Here is a 25,347-nt window from a genome sequence, read left to right as displayed (position 1 = left end):
AAGCAGTTTCTATAAACAAGTGCCTGAGTTTGATTTAGAAAAACAAAGGACATGCTATTCTGAACAGACCTTTTCTGCTCTATGACTTTCAACAGGAAAACCTGGAGAGAACTTAGAGAAACCCAGAAAAAAAAACCCACAAAACTGAGCAGATCGCTTACAAAGAATATTGTAAGTATGAAATTATTTGAGGTTGGCTAAACAGTGACACAACAACATTTTCAGTCTGCAAGTATTTTTAAACTTTATTTTTAAATGCTGTTTTTACAACGAGGCAGCTCATAAGTGTAGTGAGCATGTAGGCCACTCCTTTCAATACAATATCTCCCTGACAACAAGACCAGCAAAAATAGAAAGAGAGATTAGAAGACCAATTGTTTCTTCCATCTCTCACGTCTTCGATTCCTTTGCTGGATGGCTGATGCAGTGCTCGGACTCGGTGTCTCCTCTGGGTGGGTGAAGCTCGATTCGGTATGTTGCCTTTGGCAAAAATCATTACATGCAGCTACAAGGTATGTGATGCTGATATCAGATGGCTGTGAAAGGAGAAAAAAATCCTTTGAAGTGCCAATAGAAAGACTTGGCTACCACAGGACCAAAACTGCAGTATTTCCTTATGAATATTTTTAAGCTCCAACTTAAGGAAACAACAAGGAGATTTTGGGAAGATCAAACAATTGATCCAGGAACCGTGGCTGGAACAGTTCCCTGGAAGGGCATCCAGCTTGACAGCCCTGAACATCATTCACGGACACCACAGCAACACAGAACAGATGATGGAGAAAATGCAGATGTATTACTGACTGAGACAAATGAGATGCCCAAAATGAAATGTTTGATGCAAAATGCATGGTCTTCAAATTCATTCCAGTTAGAAGAAAGGAACTCCTTGTGCAGGTGTTCCTGATACAACCCCCTGCAGCTGCTCTCTGTCCTTGCTCTTCTCACTGCTGTAATGCACCCCCCAGACCACTACCAGAGTGCAGTTGCTGCACAGTGGGTCAGTGTTTGATATGTGATATTCCTGTATGGAGAACATACTTTTGTACTTCTCTGTCTTCACTGGTCAGTAACTTGCTCTATGAGCAAAAGCTGGTTTTAACCTTAAGAGCCTTAAATGGTAAGAATTGCTTCTGCGTCTGCCTTGACATCTGTGGTACAAAGCAACAACAGAGATCACAGGGAGTGCTCAAGCTAGAAGCACAATTTAATGGCCTTTCATTTGTTTTCACTGGCTTGCACTCACTAACTCTGAAGCCTCTAATTCAGATCTCACCCAATTCAAGAACTCTGGATCTGCTCATTCCCAGGGCACACAGCAAGTTTCACTTGCTCTCCCCAGTTTTTTATTTTTCAGTTAAGGCCACAAAAGCATATGACAAAAGCATATTGCAACACGAAATGAGACCTATAAAATATGTTTTTGTTACTTATGGCCAGACTATTCAGCTCTTGGCAGACACCAACATAGATATGGGAAACAGGCATGAAGGGCGGCCCTGAATCATGCAATTTGCAAACCTCACTTGGCAGTGTCAGAAGCTGTCAGCTCGCTGAATCAATTAGCCATACCCCTTTCCGTCAGACATGCACAAAGAATGGCTGTTCTTTGGAGAGGAAAGAGAGACGGGGAAACCCCACTCAGCTGAGCTAACTTTCTGATGGCAGAACTTCAGTTTAATCACCATTAGGTTCTTCAAAATGCCAGCCTGTTCTTGCAGATCTTGCTCACACGCTGAAAAGCGCTCTAAGAGGCAACCACCTAATAACTGTTTTGTCCAGAAAGAGCCAAAACAAAAAAAAAAAAACAACAAAAAAAAACCCTGTACATTCCAAATGATCTGTTCTTGTGCCTCTCTTCTGTAGTTTTTGAAATCAGTTAGGTGAGATGTTCCTCAAGATTCCACTGGGCATCTGCACCAACACGAATCTCACTTGGTGAATAATTAAAGGAAGATTTCCCCAATCCACTTTATCCATTATCATTGTATGTGGTAAAACGAACCAAACTTAGCCATTTTGAAGTATAAGTCCAGTTATTTCAGATACAACATACAATTATTATACAAACAGGGTTAGTCAAGTTTCAATCAAATGAAATAAGCAAAAACACACTATCTATCTCTCTTTTTTTTTTTTTTTTTTGAGAGTAAGTTTTAATAACCCATTTATTGCACAAGTCTCATCCCCTTTCTTCCAAGCACAGCAGGAATTAGCCCTACAGAATGTGAGTATGGGGCACCAAGTATACACACACATAAAATCAGTCTAAAGAAGAGTAGGCACGCACACCAAATCCTATAGCATACAACATCTACCCCAGAGTCCTTGTACAGAAACATCATTTTGGTGGGGTGCAATCTCACCTTCAGGTCACTTCAGGCACTTTGTTCAGTCGCATCCCCTATCATCCTCAAAACAATTGTTTTTTTGGTGGCCATAAGGGAATCCCCACAATATGAAGAATTAATTGGAGATTTGTGCACATGAAGTATCTGCTCTAAGGAACGATAACCCTACGCTGTGTGAACATGTGATGTTCCTACATATTTGCAGTGACACATATCATATCTTCACTTTGTCTTCTTTTCCAGAAATTTCAGACTACATGAAACCAGAGCATTCACTTTCGCTTGTGGGCTTCTGAAAACAAGCTGAAAAGTTGGGGATGGACTTTTTATAAGGGCATGTAGTGACAGGATTAGGGGAAATGGCTTTAAACTGGAAGAGGGTAGATTTAGACTAGATATCAGTAAGGAATTCTTTACTGTGAGGGTGGTGAGATACTCGAACAGGTTACCCAGAGAGGTTGTGGATGCCTCCCCCCCCACCCCAGAAGCATTCAAGGCCAGGTGGGCTGGGGCTTTGAGCAACCTGGTCAAGAGGGAGGTGTCCCTGCCTATAGCAGGGGGGCTGGATCTAGATGATATCAAGTGCCCTTTCCATCCCCAAATGTTTTATGATTCTGCCTGATCAGTACACAACACCCATGAACTAGCACACCCTGCACCTATTGTTGTACTAAGGGATGTGGTTTAGAGGGGAAGTATTGGTGGTAGGTGGGATATTGGTGGTAGGTGGGCAGTTGGACTGGATGATCTTGAACGTCTTTTCCAATCTTGGTAATTCTCTGATTCTGTTGTTCCTTTTGTTTTCCAAAACAACACAACCATATGTGGCAGTTTCACCTGGTGACTTGTGCTGTAAGAATTCCCAGCATGTCCTACAGATAAAGTAGGTCTGATGGAAAGAAATCAAGGGATCTTTTTTGGTGGAATTTGAAGGCTGGATTAAACTGGAACATTCTGTGAGTTTCTTTTGAGTACATAAAATTGTCTGAGTCCAAAGCAATGATGCAACTCCCCATCCCCACATAATTCATTCCAATGTTTTCCTAAATTATGTTTCAGTTTTGTATGAAATATTATTCCATTCCAAAGTTGTATTCAGTTGCACCTGAAAATATAAAACTCCAAAAGACAAATCTCTAAAATAAAAGGTATTTTACTCCCAATCCATTTTTCCCCAAATTTCTAATTTTTTTTTTATTTTTTATTTTTTAAAAAGAAAGAAGAAAGAAAAGACTCTGAATCACAGTCACTTACACAATTCATAGGTATTGCAAAACAGACGGTATTGTTTCATAGGCTACATGGAATCGTGAAATACCACACAAGAAACACTGTGCTAAATAAAAAGTGGACAAATGTTTTTATAGTAAAAAGGAATAGGAAGGATAATTGATACTTAATTTCAACTGAAATTCAACTGAAAAACACAACCCTGCTTCCATCTGAGGGACTGATCTTGAAAATTTTTTTATTAGAAAAATAATTACAACTTAAATCCCACTTAGAAGAATGAAACAACAAACAGCATTAAACATTGAGCAAACCAGCTGTTTTTGTGCAGTATCCATCTTCCAGCTGAAACTTTCTCTTCTGGAGAGAACATTCATCAGTTCCCTCTATGTACCAGTGAAGAGGATTTACTAGCCTGGTTTACTCAGCAAGAGCATAAAAGATCATATTGACCTCCATTAGATTCTACTGAAAAGATATCAATATATGTTTATTTCTTCTGTGAACACAGCTCTTTTGCTTAAAGGTAACAGGAATTCTACTGTGAATAGGAAACACTGAGTCTTTATAAAAGGTTGAAGGGATTGCTTATCAAATTGTGTATCTCTTCAGAGGAAGAAATCTCAGTTTTCTCAGTAGTTTGATGAGAAACAGAACAAGTCATTAAGAATGACTTCAGAAATACTATCACCAGCATCTAATATTTGCAGTGCAAGTACCACCTTCACAGTCACAGCATCCATCAATATTAAAGCTCCAAATGTCGAACATAAACTCAAAAGTCCAGTTAAATATTTGGGTTTGGATAGCTCATCATGCAGTATGTGTGGAAATCAAGGAGGCAGCAGGCTAAACTATCATAAAGTCAGAGTCTACCAGACTCCGTACTAGCCATGTAGACTAGCCATATAAACAGAAAAATGTAGGAGGTTCCACTTGGTCGGATCTCTCCTGAAACACAATGGCTGTGGTACACCCCTCAAAGTAGTAGCAGTAAGGGAGGGCTGATCTGAAGGAGTTTAGACACCCACTTACCAGAGTGAGCAACACAATTAATACCTAAAGATCTAAGCGAAATGTCATGTCCAGAGAACCATGCCAGACATTTAGCACAGGGCAGACAAGGAAATCCAGAGTGAGAAACTTTTGCCTGCAAAGGCTGATATTGGCCAATGTGGGAGATGATAGCTGTGGCTGGGTTTGTGCATACATTCTTTGTACAGAACCAGAGCTGTACTCCTTCCAGAAAGGAGATGAAAAGCATGTTGTGTCTTGACAATGTTTAAGTACAACAGTAGACACATTGCCTTGCTTGCTTAAGCATTTACCGCAATAGAAACTGAATTCTAGAGCTCAGATTAGAAAACACTTCTGTGTTTGTTCTGCACAGCCCCTACTTTGTAATTTTACATACCTGAGCATGCCATATCCCAAGCAGTCAGAAACTGCAGATTGCCAACCTGTTTTCCTTTTACTAGGTACTATGCAAGACTCTCCTTGCCTGAGACCTTGGCACAGGAAAGCCATTAAGTCTATTCTTGGAGTTGGAACTCTACTGTTGGACTCTGCTCCTGAACTCACACTTCTCAATGCTGTTCATCAGCTCTGACTTCCTGCAAAGTGAACGGCAGAGGTTGGTTTCTTTACATATTAGGAGGAATTACTCTCTGCAATAACCATAGCCAGGGCGGCAAACCAAATATTACCACACTTAAATACAGAAAAATCAAACCCAACCAAGAAACCAGACTATTCATTCACTCGTACCTACCAGCTTTAAAGCATGAGTAAGTGCTATTCATAGTCAGGTGAGCCAGTAACATATCCCTCCACCTCAACATTATTTTACTGTCCGAAGAATGTTAACAAAGAGTACTTTCATATGATAAGAATGTTATGTCACTCTCAAAAAAGTTGTAAAACAAGCACAGACAAAAAGGATCACGTTAAAAAATGAAGAAGCATTTTAGAGCAGGTAACATCAACAGACTCCAAATGAAGCATGCTTTGGAGAGGGAGAAATGCCTGGAATAAAGTGCTTGGACCTTCTGCACTAAGCTGCAGCATCATCCTGCTTTTATAACTGGTATTTTATAAGAGCACGGGGCCTTAATAAATCTATTAAATGTACATGAAGCTGCTAATTTTTCAGAATTAAGTACGCTAGTAAATATTCTCTCTCTGCTTTTTTAACTGTCTCTAAAGTTTTATGTGGTGAAACCTCTCAGGAGTGAAGTAATCTCATTTCAAGGGAAGGTAACTTGCAGTGGCTGTGGATGATTGTTGGCACTGAAAACCTCATCAGACGAACAGGCAAAAACAGATCTTGTATGTGCCCCTCTGGCTTACAGCCCTGCTTCTGGGGGAACTACAGGAGTAGCAATGCTTCTTCTTAGCAGAAATTAATGCTTGGCCAAGAGCATGGGTGATTCTGCTCACAAGCAAAGCGCTGTAAGAAGAGGCTTTACACTAACTGCCTAAATCAGAGGTGGTAGGCAAAATGCAAGGGAAAGACAAAACAGAGAGACAAAAGTAAGTTGAAATGACCTGTGCAGCTCTAGATAACTGAAATAACCTCAAACCTGCACCCATGCCATTAATAAGCGTTGAGCAGACCTCTGTTCCATTTGGCTGACTCTGCTATTTAGGAATAAGAACATGAATGGTCAGTGTGTGACTTGTTTCCATGCTGGTGAAGTTTGCTGTTCACAGGGACAACAGGCTGCTCCAGAAACCTGGCTATTGCCGCGTAGCATTAGGGAAGGAAAGGTAACTCTTGTCCAGAACAAAACTCGTGTCTGAAGATTGCTGGTTTTGCACAGAGTATTGCTTTGGTTTAGAGATACATCAGTTTTGAAAGTTCATGTGTACCACTTGTGTTATGTCTTAAGCTGAAAAGGCATCCTGGTTTCACTGATCTGCCCACAACTTGTTTGTTTTTCAAATATTTTCTCTTTAACAAGCCATGACAGAATCTGTTATTATGATCTGCCTTAGACAAGAGGGGATAGAGAATATTTGCATCCTAGAAAGACCAAAGGCTACCATAGGAAGAAGACAATTCCTGACAAATAAGACACTTAAACAGATTGAGTTTCCCATAGAATCATAGAATGGCGTGGGTTGAAAGAGACATTAAAGAACATGGAGTTCCAACACCCCCACAGTGGGCAGAGCTGCCACCCACCATATCAAGCAGCTCAGGGCCCCATCCAGAATGGCACTGAACACCTCCAGGGAGGGGCATCCACAGCTTCTCTGGGCAGCCTGTACCTCACCATTTTTGGAATAAAGATTTTTTCTAAGATCAAACCTAAATTTCCATTCTTTTAGTTTCTCCCTTGCCCTGTCACTATCAGACCATGTAAAAGTAAGTCCCTTTCCTGTTTATAATCTCCTTTCAAGTACTGGAAAGTCACTGTGAGGTCTCCGCTGAGCCTTCCCTTCTCCAAGCTAAACAAGCCCAGCAACTTCAGCCTTTCTTCATAGTAGAGGTGCTCCAGCCTCCTGATCAATTTAATGGCCCTCCTCTGGACCCTCTTCAACAGCTTTGCAAGAGATTCTGAGCATGGGGCCCTGGGTCTGAATGCAGCATGGGGCCTCATGAGGGCAGAGCAGATGAGGACTGTTACCTCTTTCTCCCTGCTGATGCTCATCTTCTGATGCAGCCCAGGATGCTGTTGGTCTCTGGGCTGCAAGTGCACACTGCTGACTTGTGTCAGCTTTTCATCCATTAGGACCTCCAAGTCCTTCTCCACGGGGCTGTTCTCAATGAAGTTTATTGATGACATTTGTCACCCTGTAATGCTGTCCCTTATATAGGGTATATTGGTGGCCTTGGCCCAGCCATGCAGGTCTCCACTCAGTGCGGGGAGACAAGTGGGCCCTGGACTGTGGGGCCATGCCCAGAGGGAAGGAAGGAAAAGGATCTGAGGGTCATAGCTGAAAGCCAGATGAACATGAGCCAGCAGTGTGCCCAGGTGGCCAAGAAGGCCAAATGGCATCCTGGCTTGTATTAGAAATAGTGTTTCCAGCTGGCACAGGGAAGTGACCATCCCTCTGTACTCAGCTCTGGTGAGGCCACACCTTGAGTGCTGTGTTCAGTTTTGGGCCCCTCGCTACATGACATCAAGGCCCTGGAAGGTTCATGGAAGGACAACAAGCTGATGAGGAGTCTGGAGCGCATGTTTTGTGGGGGGCAGCTGAGGAAGTTGGGATTATTCAGTCTTGAGGAGCTCAGGGAAAAGCTTATTGCTCTTTAAAAATCCCTGAAAGGATGTTGTGGGGAGGTGGGGGTCAGTCTCTGCTCCAAGGTATCAGTGATAGGATGAGAGGGAATGGCTGTAAGTTCTGCAAGTGGAGTTTCAGTTTGGATATCAGGAACGATTTCTTCTCCAAAATAGTGGTGATGTACTGGCACAGCCTGCCCAGGGAGGTGGAATCATCATCCCTGGAGGTGTTCAGGAAACGTGTAGATGTGGCACCAAGGGATGTGTTTTAGTGGGCATGTTAGGGATGGGCTGATGGTTGGACTACACGACCTTCGTGGTCTTTGCAGTCTTAACGACATTGTGATCCTACGTTCCTAAGGCGCCGGCACCGAGAAGCAGATCGCGGCAGGACTGTGCTGGGCATCGCCGGGCAGGTGGAGGAGCAGATGGGGGAGCGGAGCGCTGAGCCCTGCCCGGCTCCAGCTCCCCGCCTCCGTCCCCAGCTGCTGGTGGCGGAGCGAGTGAGGACGGGGGTGGGGGTGGAGGGGGGGGTCCCTGCCGGCCTCTATATAAGCGGTCGCAATGGCTCTATCGGCAGAGCTGAGCAGCGCGGCGGGTAGGCGGCCGGGACCATGGAGCCGGGCGGCGGGCACAGCCTGCCCGTCCTGCTGCTGCTCCTGCTTCTGCTCCTCCTCCGGCCGAGCGAGGCAAGTGCGGGGGGCACGGGGGGAGGGAGCCGTCGGTCGGGCATGAGCCGTGACCCGCTGCCCTCGGGGCCGCTCTGTCCCCGCAGGTGAACGGGCGGGAGGCGCCGTGTCCCCGTCCCTGCGGCGGGCGCTGCCCCGCGGAGCCACCGCGCTGCGCCCCGGGGGTGCCCGTAGTGCTGGACGGCTGCGGCTGCTGCCTGGTGTGCGCCCGGCAGCGCGGAGAGAGCTGCTCCCCTCTGCTGCCCTGCGACGAGAGCGGCGGCCTCTACTGCGACCGCGGCCCCGAGGACGGCGGAGGCACCGGCATCTGCATGGGTAGGTGCGGCGGGGCGGGCGGGGCGCGCTGACTTCTACCGCTGCAATCCATTCACTTTCCTCCCCAGTGCTGGAAGGGGACAACTGCGTGTTCGATGGGATGATTTACCGCAACGGGGAGACGTTCCAGCCCAGCTGCAAGTACCAGTGCACCTGCCGGGACGGGCAGATCGGCTGCCTGCCCCGCTGCAACCTCGGCCTGCTGCTCCCGGGTCCCGACTGCCCCTTCCCGAGGAAGATCGAAGTCCCAGGAGAGTGCTGCGAGAAGTGGGTCTGTGAGCCCAGGGATGAAGTGCTCCTGGGAGGCTTTGCTATGGCCGGTGAGGAACTAAAACTGATTATCGCTCCTGTTAGGAGGAGAAGATGAGGTGATGGGAGTATCCCTGGGGTTGCAGAGTCTAAGATGCAGCTGCTTTGTGCTGTTTTCTTTTGTTGTTGTTTTGTTTTTCTTATTTCTCATCTAGAGTGACCAGTAAGTACAACACTGCTAATGAAGAAAGGCAGAGGTTGACAGGTAAAAGAAAAGATACTCAGAGGATGAACGTGCATCACAGGTTTAAAGTGTAGAGTCATACAATCACTTGAGTTGGATGGGACCTTTAAAGTTCCCTGCAATGAACTGGGACACCTACAGCTGCATCAGGTTGCTCAGAGCCCATTACAGCCTTACCTTGCACGTCTCCATGGACAGGGGAGTAGTTAGCCTGAGTTAGTTTCCAGTTCTGGAACTGCTGTTTATCTGTTACAGGGTAGATCTGTGAGTAGAACATTATTTTCCCCTCAGAATCAAAAGTGTAGCCTTGCTATTTGCTCAGGAAGAATAACTCGCATCATGATACCATTCTTACAGCTTAGTCTGCAAAAGACTTTTCCTCCCCCAAATTCCCCAGCTATTACAAGTAGTCAGCATGGCAGCTAAAATGCCAGCAAATTCCTGTCTGTCTGTGCTAGAGCTCTCATCATTATTGTTGGCATTAAAAGCATTCTGAAGTACTTGGAGAAGCGGTAGTTACAAATAGGAGTGGATTTGGAAAAACTTCCATTCCAAAACACAGAACTCATCAAATGCTTTTATAACTTAAATCATTTCAGCTACATAATTTTTTTGCCTATTTTCTTACTGAATGACGCCTCCCTCTCCTCAAAAGCAGTCTATCAGTTCAACAGGAATGTTCCTAAGTTACTTTTACTGAGATTTGGGAGTTGGTTCCAACACCCTCTGCTGTGGGCAGGGCTGACAACCACCACATCAGGCACTGGGTCTGATCCTAGGCCCTTAAAATACCTGCAGGCTGATTGTATGTGGATTCTTTCTGTCTATGGCCATTCACTGTAGAAGGCCACCTCTTTGGAGTTTTATCTTGCAAAAGGTGAAAATACATTTCCAGAGAAGCTTAACAGCCAGAGCTGTGGGAGTGACACAGGAGGATTCATGTGACTTTCTCAGTCATGTTTCCTCATTCCCTTTACTGCTGTGATAACCGCTGAACCAACTACAGTTAGCAGCGTTTGCGGAATGGAGCTTAACACATCCATGTGGGCAGAGCAGTGATCAGAGTTGGCAGTAGCTTTGAGCAACTAGGAATTTCCCTTCTACCCTCCCTTTCTCCTCTCCTTCCTGCTTCCTTCACACCATAATCTGTCAATAACTGACAAAGTTGGGTGACTTTATGACTGTGGGAGTTAAAGCACTTTACTTCCCTGCTGTTTATTAGTTTAGATAAAGCATATGACCTCTCTTAAATCATACCTAATATAAATATTATTTTTTGTGACAACTTAAGAACAAATCTGTGATGTATTTCCTTTGGAAAGAATGAAGACTAAATAGTTGTTGAAGTAATTTTCTGAACTGTTTAAAAACTGATAATGATTCCTAGAATTACACGCTACCATTTACTGAAACTAAACTAACAACTTCACTGATAATGATGACCTGCACCTTTATGTTGACCTTTAGATATGGGAAGAACTTTAGATATAGATCCAGAACAACTAAACAGGCGGATGTTAAAATTCTTGAATTATGAGTTTTTTAGCTGTATTTGTTTCATGTTTCATCCCAGCTGTGGTAGAGATCAATTAGATACTCTGCTTTCTCTTAAGTTGCTCTTATTAACAAAGTTCTGTGGTGTTTTGTTTCCAGCATACAGACAGGAGGCCACACTTGGGATAGATGTGTCTGATTCAAGTGCCAATTGTATCGAGCAGACAACAGAATGGAGCGCTTGTTCCAGAAGCTGTGGAATGGGCTTTTCTACCCGTGTTACCAACAGAAATCAGCAGTGTGAGATGGTAAAGCAGACGCGACTTTGCATGATGAGACCTTGTGAAAATGAAGAGCCATCTGATAAGGTATGCGCTGAGCAGTGACAGGAGCAGCATCTCTTCAGCTGTAATTCCAAGGCTGCAGTATTTCAGTCTAGAATGCTCTAGGTAGAACTGCGTATGCATACATATTTTAGCACACATGCAGTGAGCCCTTTGTTTTTCCAAAGCATTAGATTTGTCATGTATGCTCAATAGCTTTATGCTGCACATTGTTTGAGGCATCCCGGAGGGATCGAACATATTGCATATGCAGAATGGGTACATCATATTTCTAGTCTGCTGAGCATTGTAGAAGTGCCGAAAAATGTGTGAATCTACTTGGGTAGACTAAATCTTTTCTTAATCCTTTTGATGTTTTGCCAAAAGCAAACCCAACACTGACATTTAAGCAGCAATAAATACGTTTCTAAGAGAGCTGACTTTTCAGCTGCTTCTAGACATTTTACAAGTTCTGCTGCCAGTGAGAATAATGTAGGTAGGGAAGGGGACAATTTGTTTTGTAATGTTCTTGTGTTGGAAAGCACTGCTGAATTCTCTATGCAGTTTTGAATGCTGTGAGAGGATGTGAGAGGACATTTGGAAAGGACTGGGGAGACTAATGGGAATGGTCAGAGGTCTAGAAAATCTGTTCTAAAGAAAAATTGATTAACTGCTCTTTAACTGCAAGCAAGAGAAAGGATGCAAGTTTTCTTATCTGTGTTGTGATATTGCAGCCTGAGTCTGTGTGAGATATGTTGAGATAGGGTGAGTTTAGACTGCATCTTCATGTATTGAGATTGAGAGTATGGAAACCTTCCAAGCAGTAAGCATAGCGAACCAATATGTTTGTCCAGTGAAGGCTTTCTAAGATAGGTTAGACAAGCATCTGTTAAGAGTAACGTGGATAAAACTGGTTCTGTCTTGGGTCACAAGAACTGGGCTTCTGGGTTTTATTTTAGCCTTCTTATCCTGAATTTAGTTCTGCAACTTGCTGTTTGTCTTCCTGTTTCTCTCTGATGGAGGTACAGTTGCCTGTGAAGTAGAGTTTCATAATTAGAGTAGAGTTTCATAATTAGAGTAGAGTTTCATAATGAGTGTCAGCTTGTCTTGTCTCAGATGAAGAAAGAGAGCTTTAACTACTTGTTATTTGTTACTGTCCTAATAACTTACTGGTGTCAAGGAGAGTTCCTGCAGGAATGAGAACTGGTAAGAAACTACTGAAGTGGCTGCAAAGTATTACTGCGAAGTATTACTTTGCTAGCAAAGATGACAAATGGAAGCTTTCTGTGTAGACCTATATCCTTGCACATCAGTTTTTAACTGTTTCTTTATGCAGTGATATCTCTAATATCTTTTCTTATTTCTCTTAGAAAGGAAAAAAATGTATCCGAACAAAGAAGTCCATGAAAGCTGTTCGTTTTGAATACAAGAACTGCACCAGTGTGCAGACTTACAAACCGCGTTACTGTGGCCTCTGCAATGATGGGCGATGCTGTACCCCACACAACACCAAAACGATTCAAGTTGAGTTCCGCTGTCCTCAGGGCAAATTCCTGAAAAAGCCAATGATGTTGATCAGTACCTGTGTCTGTCACAGTAACTGTCCTCAGAGTAACAATGCTTTCTTCCAGCCATTAGATCCCATGTCTAGTGAAGCAAAAATATGAAATGTATAGTTTAGGTGGCCCAACAGGTATTTAGTTTGTACAAAACTTGACCCACAATCAGGTGAATGTAATAATTGCATATGTAAAATATCTGAGATTTTTTTCTAAACAGTCTGAGTGCCTTTTTTTTTCCTGTAGTTTACTAAATACCTCATGATGTTTCACCCCTCCAAATGTCTTTTATTCATTTGAAGGAATTTTGTACCTTGGACAGAGACATCTGTTTTTTCTTGACGGTGGCATAACGATTACGAAGTCAACAGCTAGTCTTTCTCTCTGAGTTTAGGGGACCGTGCCATGATTTTCAGTAGCCATAAGACTGGGCTTTTTAATAATGGATTCCCTGGGGAATGCATGACAATATGTCACAGAAGCTTCCAAGCTCTTCACTTTGCGTAATGTGTACAAACAGACAGCTGCCTTCTTTCTGTTCTAGTTCAGTTCTTCCTGATAACTGAAAGTATTACTGATGAGAGTGCTGAATTCTTGTATCTTCTGTCTGTACTTCTTGACTTTCTCTGAGGGATTAGTTTGTACATAGCCTCAGAAATGACATAGCTAAGATCTCGTATCCTGAAGCATAGGAGATTGATAGCTGATAACCAGTGTCTCTTTTGTAGCTTTATTAGCAGCCTAATCCAAAACCTGCTGAAGTGTCTTAGGGGAGCTTGGTTCTAACCAGTGTCTGTCTGTAGATACAAGTAGTTGTATGCAAAAATAAAATCGGTGTAAATTCCTTTAAAATACTAACTGTATCAGATGGTGCTTCACTTATTAGAAAGATGTTTATGTAAATAGAAACTGTATATATTGTAATATAACTTTATTAGGTAAATAAACTTTATGTGATCAAAAAGTACTTTTTCCTAAAGTTGTTTTTTTTTTTTTTTTTTTTCTAAAGATCAGTAAATTATAATGGCTAAAAGTAATGGGATGATAAAGAGTCTGCTAACTCCTGAAATCAAAACAAAGTGATGTAAATAAATACTGTGATGGAGCCTGTCATGGAAGATAGTGGTGGTGGAGAAGAGAAACTATGCGACCTGGAATTTGGTTGTAAAGTACTAAAGAAAGTATTTAACTTCATCCTGCAGCATTTCTGACTCACAAATTAGCCCATGACCCTGATTATGATCTCATAGCAGTGTACCCTAGGAATATAGAGCCTGAGGTGGCAATTTGACATATGTTAAATCACGTGTGTTAATAGCAGTGTGCAAGAGAGTCCAAAGTGCAATTGTGCAGACTTAGAGCTACTTAGACTTTGGGGTCAAACATAATTTAGTATGAGTGTAAGAGGTAGCATTATTTATGCCACAACCATGAACTTGACCATGCAACTATGTGTTAGGAAGCAGATCTGTTGCCCTTCTACATCTTCGGTCCTCACCTGAACCCTTGCATGGTTTTCCCTAATAACTGCACCAATGATTACACAGAATCACAGAATGACCCGGGTTGGAAGAGACCTCAAGGCTCATCAAGTTCCAAACACCCTGCCTGGCAAGGCCACCAAACTTCCACATTTACTAGACCAGGTTGCTCAGGGCCCCATCCAACCTGGTCTTGAACACCTCCAAGGACGAGGCATCCACAACCTCCCTGGGCAGCCTGTTCTTTAATTAATTTAATGCATTTGCACCCATTGCTGTTGTCAGATCATCCCTATCTGGCTTTTGCTATTGAAAAAACTGGAATAACTCCAGTCTTAGTTGGAGCATGACACTGTGTGCTCTCTGTTCTTGCACTGGTTGATTTCTATTGTGCAGAATTTGTAAAGATCTTCCTGGTTTTGCACCCTGTAAACCTTATGATAAGCTAGGATATGTTGAGTGCTGGAGATCCCTGTAGGCGGCTAAGAAGCAGTTTTGAATCTAGGAGCGAGGAACAGATATTACTTTCACCCTACATCTCTGCTTCCCTGATCTTCATGCTGGTTTGTGCAATGCTTTTCTAATACATAAAAGAAGCTACCAAGTATTTCTCAGGATCATCTTGTAAATCAAATGCACCATAATTTGCAAGGTATCAGTCACCAAGCAATGCAACATTTGACTGGCCAAATTTAAAGACTCTGGATGACCAAAATCCAACTAGTGCTCAGCCAGGTGTAATTAAAGAGTACAGTCAGCTTCTAATCCTGAGCTTTGTTGTTTCAAGACTATGATTTTCCCAAACAAAGTTAAATTATTCAACTTGAGCAAAATTAAGTTATTCAAATATCAGCAGGCTTTTTTTTCATGTCTTCACAGATTTCTATCTGAGCAAGTTTGTACCCACTGCCTCTTGCCCTGTCATTGGGTACCACTGAAAAGAACCTTGCTCTTTCTTCTTTGTACCCTCTCTTAGGGGACTAACTTAGATAAAATTCCTCCTGAGCCTTCTCTTCACCAAAGAGCCCCGGCACTCTCAACCTCTTCTCAAAGGAAAGGTAACCCAATCTGTTAATCACCCCAGAGGCCTTTTATTGGACTCAATCCAGTATGTCCACATCTGTCTTGTACTGGGGAGCCCGGAACTGGACACTGTGCATCATGTGTAACCTCACCACCTCAGCATCATCTCAGTGCTGAGTAGAGGATGCATTCAGCTCCTGCATTCAGATCATCAGTAAAAAAAACTGAACAAAACTGGTCCTAGAGCTGAACCTTGGGGAATATCAGTTCTAACAGTCCACCAAACAGATGGAGTCCATTCACTTTGAGCTCTACTGTAGAGTCAATTCAATACAGATTTTAGCATGGACCTGTTTAACTCACAGCCAGAAACTTTGTCCAGAAGGATGCTGTAAGGGGCAGCATCAAAGGCCTTTCTAAAATCCAGAAAGATTACACCCACCATCATCCCTTCATCCACTTTACTGTTAAACTTTTCTGTAAACAGAGATCAAATTACTAATATTCTATTCAATTCAGTTCAATTTGATTCATTTTGATTCTTCTACTGAGATAAATAGAATGTATTCTATGTCTTTGATATGCAAAGAACGCTTCAAAGCATGTATTTCTTGGCTGATCTTGATAATACAATTGATTGCTCTGTCTTAGCCTCATGACAAGAGTTTTTACTAATTGCAAATCTAAAGTAGAGTTTACTAACAGGTTTTTTGAGTTTTGTCAATGGAACAGGGACATGCTGCTATTCATTTCCCACACTCCTCTGATGAATTTATTTCTATTCTGCGTAAATGCAGCTATACGGTTTGCTATAAATCTACCATTCAGAATTCAATTCCTGTTGTTTTTTCTTCTGTGCTTGCACAGTCCTCGAAGAATAATGAAAAATACAATGTGTATATTGCTAATATGCTTGTTCTTTTCCTTTCAGTGACTACATAAGTAGGCCAGTTGTCATCTTCCTTTATTAGCTGCTTGACACTGGAGTAGAAATCTCACAGCAATTTAAATCTTACAATCAATTTCTGAAATATCATGACTTCACTGTTTCTGTTTTCCAGTATATTTCCAAGGTAGTATAAAAACACTGTAAAAATAGAATTGCCCTACATTTTTCTGTCTAATCCAAGTTACAATTTGTCTTCACCGTATTTTATTAAATCTATAAGTGTGTGGGGAAATAGAAGGGAAAGGAATTCTGTTACTCCGTCTAGCTCTAATTTGTGTCTTGTGGCAAGTGTGAATGTTGTAAAATGGGATTTTGTTTCTCCCCTCTGACAATTGACTACTTTGGACTTTATATTTCTTCTTAATTCTTGAAGCAGTTGTAAAATAATTCTTTATTACAACAGTGTTAGCTCCTGTTTTGAAAGCCATTCTGGTTATATTTACCATGCTAACATTCAATCTGAGCTCTCTAGTGCAGGCACAAAATTTTGTATGACCTGTGAGAAAATTCAGGTCTGGATTTCCCATGGCTAATCCTAGTTTATATATTATACCAGTATAAACACCTATTCTCTGATCAGAACTTATTAAGCTGATATCAGTCAAGAGACCTGTCAAGCAGATGTGAGAGGAACGGTTTGCTTGCTAATATCTCCTAATTAGTCTTTTATATTGGTTTAAATCACTGCAGTTAATACTGTTATTCCTGTAAATACGCAGAGTTAGAGCTTGCAGCCTGTACCTGAATGATTAAGCACATCTTTAAAATCTAGTGTTCTCTCTGGTGTGGATTGTAGAGGAAGCCCAGGTGATTGACTGTCTGCCAGCGAGCTTGTTAACATAACATTAATCTCATGAAAAGCCTCTTCACTCAGTGAAGCAGTAGGAATAGCCACTGCCAATCGATTGATTTGTTTGGTTGAATGATTTGTAGATTACCTAGCAGGAAAAAATATGGTTTTTATATCCCAAGATATCTGTCCTGGACGTGAAAGTGATTACGTTAAAACAGTGACAAACAATATCACACTGTTTTAATGTTTCTTTGTTCACAGATTCACTGCCTGCATAAACAACTGCACGCGCTAAAATGTACAAATATCTGCACCCTCTCACTTAGCAAAATCTTTACACTGTATAGTAGACTTCTTGATTCAGAAACTAACTGCACATCTTTGGATAAAAGAAGAATCCAGGTTGCTACATCAGGATACACCTTTAATATTTTGCAGATTACACGGTTTGTGACTTTCTTACTCACAGCTTGTGACTGAATATTGAAGCCCTGTTGTTCTCATCCCAGGACCCTGGCCCACCTCCAGCCCTGGGTACTGGGGTGGTAACCACTGCCTCCACCACCTCAGCAGAGCTCCTAATTTTGGTCCAGAATTATAAGCAGCATTTCATCTCAAAATTGCAACACAGCATGGATTTCAGTGCAACAGCTTAGTTCTCCAGACTACGGAGAAGGAGGACACCTGGTGGCTGCAGGCCATTTCACCTTCTAAATGACAGATTCAGGATCTCAACCTGAAAATCATAACTGATACGACAGCCATCACTGGTTATGGGGACATTAACAGTGAAGCAGAGCAGAAGCTTGGGTAGCTGACTCATTTTAAAATGCCTTCGAGTTATTATCAGCAGCACAGTTCCCATGCAGGCCAACCACCGCCATCAGGGCCTGGTTTGGGTTCATGTCAACACAGTGCTGAGTAGTTTCTGATCCATTTAGGTGAGAAAGACACAAAAGATGAAGGAAAGGAGAGGCCTTTTTCTCTGTCTGGCACACAAGGCACTAAGAGCTCATAATACACGAGCAGCTCCCTTCATACCACACACAGTTTGTGATAAAACCAACAAGCGAGGAGTAGCAGCCTCTGCCTTCACTGCACGGGCTGTCCTCCTCTTAGTGCTGTTCTTTCAGGTAAGTCCTGAACTTCAGAGGATCGCACTGCAGAGAAAATAAAGCAATATGATTTCTTTTTGGAGAACTGGGGAGGTCTCAGGCCTAATGCCTAATATTTCTACAGTCCAGAAGGCCAACAAGCTCAGGTAAATCTATGGTCTCATGAAATATGAGTACGTGCTTCATGGTGAAAATACCGCTGTTGTATGGCTTTGCATCTGTCTTTCTCAGGATGTCTTTGGAGATAATGGTCATCTCTCACTTGCACTGACTTTTATCCAGACTTCTTGGTCAATCATTTCTCCTTCAGGCTGCAATGAACATTTTAGTTTCCACATCAGAGTCCAGAAACAAAACCCATAATAAAAATGCATCACAAAGCCTAAGGATCAAACCAAAATGTACAGATCATGTATGGAGACAGAACTGCTTCTTGAGAGAGCAATGAAGATGGGAGCCAAGAGGCCAAGAAGAGTCAATGACCTGCTCTCAAGACCCTTAGCATGCAGGTAGAGAAGTAAGAGAAAAAGTTTCTGCTGCAGTATTTAGGCTCTCATGAAGGGATGAGGAGAGAAAAGGTCAAGAGCATAGGTTGGAGAGAGACAAAAAATGCTGATGCCAGTTGCAGCTGCACATCAAGTTCTTTGCAGTATCTTCAGTTTGTCATTGAAATTTACTTTGGGTTTTAGTTCCTAGGAAGAACTGACATGGTCTTGCCTTAATTCGAATTTGTTCAGCATTTGAAAGAGTATTAAAGAGCATTAAAAAGAGTCAACTGAAATGCACGAGCTGAGCTTTACCCCGGTTTTCAGCATTTCTATATGTGTTCCAGATTGACCACGAGGGGGAGGCAGCTGAAAAATTATCGAAGGGCCACTCTTAGAATAGTGCTGTTAGTGAGAAAAGGAACGTCCACCAAGAGACTAAACAGTCTGTCTTCAACTTTAAGGGAAATATTAATCTTTACATTGTTGTTATCAGCTCATATCCTTTTAAGTAAGATTTTTTTAAAAGCTTGGTGATTGCATTTAGAATGTAGGCCAACATTTTCCAGGGGAAGGAAATCTGCTAATTGAAACAATGCTCTTGCTTCTATATAAGGAGTAAAATAACAGAAAGAGTTCCTCCAAAATTTAAATCAACCAACAAACTCTTACAGCATGGTTTATATGAAGTAGATCAAAGATCAAAGGAAAAATCTTTCTAAATTTCCATGTGTTATGATATACATTGAACCTGAAAATACATACTTGCACTAAAAAAAAAAAAAGAAAGAAGAAAAGCCAGTTGTATTCTCTTCCTACTGGAATATTCTCTTCATTCTAAGTAAGTCTTTTCCCCAACCATATCTGTGTGTGTGTGTGTGTCTGAAATGACTACCAGAACCTTCTGCCCACAGCACCAGCAACAGGGCAGATAAAAGATGGCAGAGGGTTTAATTGCCTTCCTAGTGGTCATCAGCAGATCAGGGATGGAGTCAAGAGCATTTGTTGCTAACTAGTATGTCGTGGAAGATATTCAGTTTTTTAAGTGATGAAAATAAAGGGAGGTTACTCTCTTAGCATGCCTCTCCAGTGACTATGCTTCAAGAAGCCCTGGAGCACTCAGTGTCCAAGGTCAGTGTCAGTGTGGTGCTATGAAAAGCAGCTACAGAACCCTCAGGAGCATCAATTATGAGCATATGAGAAACAGTCTTCTCCCTTCTGTGAGACATCGGCCTGTCAAAGATTGTCATTCAGTAGCAAGCCTGCAGAATAGGTCACCTTTGAAAACTATAATGAATAACCTCGAAAGAAGTCCTTATAAAATCTTAAACATGCACAAGACACTAGCCAAGGGCTTAATAAAATACACAAGCCCCATACACACAAAAAAACAGGCAAAACAAACAGAAACCTATGGCAACTCCAAACATAACAAGATGGACCTCATAAGGAGGAATTAACAGTAAATCTCTCAATAATGTGCCTTTCGTGGCCAGAGGTCTGCTATCTCCCCAGGGTATGGAGCACAGAGAAACCAAACTAAGCTGTGGTTATCTGATGTCTCTGGTGAGATTCACTTCATCCTACGCTGGAGTTCAGTGGGTAGTTCAAGCCCAGGATCAGGAGTCAGAAAGTCTGAGTTCAGTTTCCAGTTCTGCCACAGGCTTGCTCTGTAGCACTGGTTGACTTACTCAGCCTTTGTTTGCCTCAGTTTCCATGGCTTAAAAAGTGAGGGATTGCAACAGAGCTGCAATACAGGAGGATGCTGCAAAGCCCAGAACAAGGGTCTTGCACATCTGCCAGCTCATGGAAGGTAACCACTGTTCAGTAGGGCAGTTTCTGGATGTTCATCATCATGTATTATTGAGTTCTTCAGATTCCTGTGGGGAAGGACAGTTTTCAGAACTTCTCTGCTCTACAGACAGCAGATTGAGTGATTGCTGGAAGACGTGGCTTGGCTCTTCTCAATTGCAGGAGGTTTGCATGCTGAGCAATATGGTGAGGGGAGACTGCAGTGACCTGGTTCCTGGAGCCTGAGGCTGGATTGCTAAGTGCTAACAGTGCGGGCAAGGTGGGCTGTACCCTGCTGAGCTGCGTATCTGTGCTTTCTACCTATTAGTAACCATGAGTTGCTCAAGCCTCAGCTGTAGGAGCAGCCTGCTGAGGCACAAGGAACCAGAACTGTATTATATGGCAGATAGGAAGGGGTACAACTGTGCTACCTTTGTAATGTGTTCCTGCTGGAAAGGTTATCTTCACCCCCATGGTTACATGACACCATGTGCAGCAGAGCCGACAGCAGACAACGAGCATTTTATGGCCCCTGTGATCCATGCAGTTCACAGATGGTGTCACACAGCCTGGGGTAAACTCAGTTTCATAGAAATTCTTAGGCCTTAGTGCAAACCTATTCATGTCACTTTTCAGGGTCACATGCCATTAGGCACACTAGTTTCCTGTATTTCCACGAAGTGAAAACCCCCTCACTCTGCCAGCTTTCTGATGGAGGTCTATGTAATTACACAGAAAGGAATGCACAGGAAGCCTGTGGGGAAGACGGAGCTGTAGCCAAGGGCAAAAGGCATACAGATGGCACACAGGAACAAGGGACAGAACTGAGCTACACAGGGACTTATCCTGGTTGAACTTCATTTCAGATCCCATTGAGGAAAGTCAGTAAAGCACCTCCGATGCACAGGACATCCAGGAATCAGCCTACAGAAGTAACTGGCTCAAGAGGAAGTATCTATAGCAAAGAATGATATTTATTTTAAAAGAGAACAAGTAGCCTTCCAAATTCAAGCCATCTAAATCTTTGAATGCCCCAGGTGGAATTGCCTGTGTGAGGTGTGGTCTACTTCTAATTTGCTTTAAGATACAAGGATGCAACCAAGAACTCACATCTTCCCTGGGATCTGTGGTCAAAACAACTACTGCAGACCCCAAGAAACTCCCTTGGAGTGTACTGGGTATACTAGTATGCAATCCAAACAGCCATTGGAGGAGGCTCCACGGCACCAAAACAAGATGACAGGGAACAAATCAGTTGGATCCAGTTTTCCATTGCAGACAGACAAAGAAGCAAACTGTGTAAGCCAGTCCATGCTATTCCTGAAACAACGTAGACCAGCCAGGTGAAAGATGGAATGGCTGTAGTGGAAATGTCATTCGTGACCACAGTCAAAAGATGGCAGAGGCCGTAGCACACCACAGCCGCTTTGGGCGATCACAGGAAAAGGTGGAGCTCTGCCAGCTCCAAGTTTTGAAACTCCAAGGTCTTCACTTCCTACAGATGCTCAGCAGAGAGATGTTAAAGGAAGTTAGCAGTTAGCTTGTTTGCAAGGGTTTCATCATCCTCAAGACAGGACTCACACACAGACCTTACTCGCTGTCAGTTCAAAGCACCTCAAGATTCTACCCCATCAGGACATGAGTTCTCTCACAGAACTATGAATTAAGGCTTGAATCTATCTCTCTGGAAGATTGAATCACAGAGAACATCTTCAGACAGTTTTACTGTATTTAAATAGCTGATATTGCTTGCAGTGACTGACAGTCATTAACATAGGCAGTATGGAGTATAATCTGACAGCTTGTGTCATGGGGAGCGCTGTCCTTTAGCTGTAACTTCAGTCATATCTCAGCTCCTGTGTTCCCTCATAGCCTCTTTTTTAGACGGTTCTACATTTCAAATGAAGGTGTAATTTACATTTTACTTCTAGGAATAGAATTAGCCAGTGCAGGACAAGAACAGGAGCCTGGAAAGCTAGAAGCAATGGAAATATATTAATAAAATATCTGGATCATGGCCCATTAGAAAGGATTCCAAGCACCATAAAATCTTCACAAGTTGCCCTGTAAGCGCAGAGGGGACACTTCACATAAATGACTTTGGCAGTTGAGCCACAAGCCGTGAGGACCAGTGCTCCAGCCTTCAGGGCTCTCTCTGTTGTGTGCCATTTGCAGGTCTGTTTTCCACTGTGCGATTTCATGCTTTTGAAGTTGTCTGATATTTGCATCCAGAAAATCACCACTAGAAATTGCATCAAGATGTGTTTTAATACACTTTATTTTTCCAGGCAGTCCTTCTATCCACCTCCCAACCCTCAGAATGGTACTGCATACATAAATAAAGAACAACATTGTGAAATCATCTCCAACGTGATGTAACCAAGGGCTGTACAGATTGCACTGTTCAGTGTGACCCACATCAAAAAGCCATGCAAAACCTGGTTCCCAGTGCCCACAAGGCACTCTGGGTAGTGAGCCAGCCTGCATGCAATGCTGTCAATATGTGTCATGTTCTCACTGCAGAGATTTTTGGAACTGGTTTCTATAGTTTTGATTCAAGAGTACTAAATAAAAGCCAATTGATCAGAAATCATATATTAATTATACAAGAGTAATAATGGAATAAATGTGGGAGTAAACTCCATTCAAATTCAAACGTGTATCCTAGATGGTACATTAGTGCAGCCAGAGATGTGTCATGGCACTCAAAAGGAGAAATATTTTGGTGACCACAGTAAATACCAGGATTTACTTGGAATTCAGGAGGTGTGTTTGTTTTGGTGGTTTTTAGGGGGCTGTCTCTAATAAGCATTTTTTATTAAACACCTTTCTTCAATAAAATTGAATTTGAGCAAGAGTAAAGAGAACAGAGAAGGGGAAGGGCTGCCTTAGAAAAGACTATTAGAGGAATCTGAAATAACCTTAAACATTTATGGACAAAAAGTGTGATTACTCCCTACAAGCACAGAAAAACAGACCAGCAATAGAGAAGGAAAAGGCACAATAAACTAGAAAAGCTTGTCCAAAGGTACATGGTTGCAGACTGGCAATGAAGAAGTTTAGGCTGGAAATTTCAAAAGGGCTCTTTACTCATTAGATCAACAGCAAATCCCAATAGAAAGAGGAAAAAACATGAAACTAACTTATTTCCAGGGTAGTGCTTGTTAATTTCATTTGAACCATCTGTTTTAGTGCAGTATCAAAGGTCTTAATTTTGAGGTTGGATTACTACACAGACTGAGACACTGGACAATCCTGGCTGTGCACATCCGTATCACAAAAAAGCAGTCAAGCACCTGATTGACACTGGAACATGACTGAGATACAGGAATTACTCTTTTATTCCTCCTAAACCATCTCAGAAGTTCAGCCTGAGGTGTCAGCTTTGCTGCACCCCCACCAGTCGGCAGTATCAGATACCTATATCCACACAACTGTGGTTCTGCTTCCAGTGAGGTAACAGTGGCAAGGATGCTGCTGTCCTCTTGTCACATTCTAGCAGAAAAGATGTTTGCCCATGAAGTGGGATACAGGACCTGTGGGAGCTCATCCTGACCCATGTTCAGTGTAGGGCAAGGACCACATGGCTCACTGAGTCAGGAAAGGCAAGATGGAGTCAAAAGTCCAGAAGGGAAATGTGGGCCTTGTCCCTGCTCCCAGGAGTCTTACAGTAATTTTACCAAACACTGGTTAAAGATGAGAAAACAGCACTGGTAGCAGAGATGAGAAGCCAGGCCACTTCCTTCCCAGCTAAACACCCCATGCCCTAAACTAAAAGGTCATGTTTATGCTCTTCCTCTCCTCCAAGGCATCCTGAATTCTTCCCCAAGAACAATGCAGCAAGTCTAGTCCAGAATAGGCCAGAGCTGGTGACTGAGAGGCTGCTTCTTGAGAAAAGACATGGCTTTGAGTGATGGGCATCTGCTGCAACCACCAGAAACAAGAATGGATGGACATATGTCTTTCCAATTCCTCTCTTTATCGGCAGACGTTTCTTGTCAGGGATGCAGTGCAGTCAGGCTGTGTGCTACAGTACCCCTGCAGTCATACACCATAGGACATCTCCATCTTCTCAGATCTCAGAGAAAAATGTCTTAAGGAGGGTTTCTAGGCTGAGGATCACGAAACCTTTCCAGGATATCCTGCAAAGAGTGGCATTCCACTATACTCAGGGATGCTGTGGATGGGGATACTCATCTGAAGTGACACTGCTCCATGAAGCTCAAAGTCACCATCCCTCAGACTAACAGGGAGCTCTACAGGACCTTTGGAAGCTAAATGTGGTAGTACCCAGCATCAAGACAGCCTGTCTCACCTTTCACAGCACTGCAGTCTAAAGCATGACCACAAGTGCCTTTTCCACAATGCTCCCATGGTTTTCCTGGAGCCTACCTCCAGGTACAGAAGAGGAACTGGTATTCACTGGAATAGCCTTGGATTAATCCTACATGTTAGCTGACAGATTTGGAAAGTGCTTGCTTTAAAGGCCATGAACCTTCACACATAGTTTGTAAAGATCAAACAAAATTTTGCCTAATCTTAAACATCCAGCCTAAACTGAGTTACTTTCCATTTTAGAGAATTATTCAGTTATTAACATAACAATTTTACAAAATAGGATTCATTGCCTTATTTATTCATCTCAGCTTCATATGCCCCAACAAGATGAAATGGCCATCACTCAGAAATCTCTCTACTACTCATATCTATTCCCACATCTGTCCAACTCCCATCTCAGAGAATGAAATATTTCAGGAGGGAAAACTTCCCTTTTCTCTCATGAAATATTTCAGGTCTGGGAGGAGTAGACCACTAAGTATGTAGGTCACTCTGAAAGTAAGGTCTTCAATTTATTTCCATAGCAAATGCAACAGATACAGTGAGCACTATTTGATAGAGCAAACTCTCAGCTACAGAACACTATTTTTCATTATAACCACCACCTCTAGCCATGCTTTTTTCTTTGTTTGTTTGCCAGCAATGAACCAGAGTCTGCACACTGTGCTTGTAGAAACTGCACCAGTGAA

At 42.6% G+C, this 25,347-nt stretch overlaps 1 protein-coding gene and 1 long non-coding RNA gene across 3 annotated transcripts in view; one reads left to right on the top strand and one right to left on the bottom strand.

Moving 5' to 3' along the window:
* Positions 1-218: 218 nt before the first annotated feature.
* The window catches only part of LOC107310513 (uncharacterized), a 40,529-nt gene continuing 15,400 nt past the window's right edge, over positions 219-25,347 (bottom strand). Inside the window, exons 1-2 of one of the 2 annotated variants that reach the window (XR_001553615.3) lie at positions 9,485-9,623; positions 219-536 (exon numbers count right to left, since the gene is read on the bottom strand). This is a non-coding gene — a long non-coding RNA (uncharacterized LOC107310513). Of the gene's footprint in view, positions 537-9,484; positions 9,624-25,347 lie in introns of those variants that run through there. The other variant, XR_014943308.1, reaches the window with a different exon arrangement.
* Positions 8,412-13,642, top strand: CCN3 (cellular communication network factor 3). Its single transcript, NM_001323219.1, is given in 5 exon segments — positions 8,412-8,499; positions 8,586-8,814; positions 8,883-9,134; positions 10,961-11,169; positions 12,495-13,642. Coding segments are annotated over 5 exon segments (1,062 nt in total). The 5' UTR covers positions 8,412-8,424; the 3' UTR covers positions 12,792-13,642.

This window comes from Coturnix japonica, chromosome 2 (assembly GCF_054131305.1).
Source record: "Coturnix japonica strain WE chromosome 2, WE-NBRP24, whole genome shotgun sequence".
Classification (NCBI taxonomy): Eukaryota; Metazoa; Chordata; class Aves; order Galliformes; family Phasianidae; genus Coturnix; species Coturnix japonica.
The sequence above is the reverse complement of the archived record's forward strand: the minus strand, read 5'-3'. Positions and strand labels throughout refer to the sequence as shown.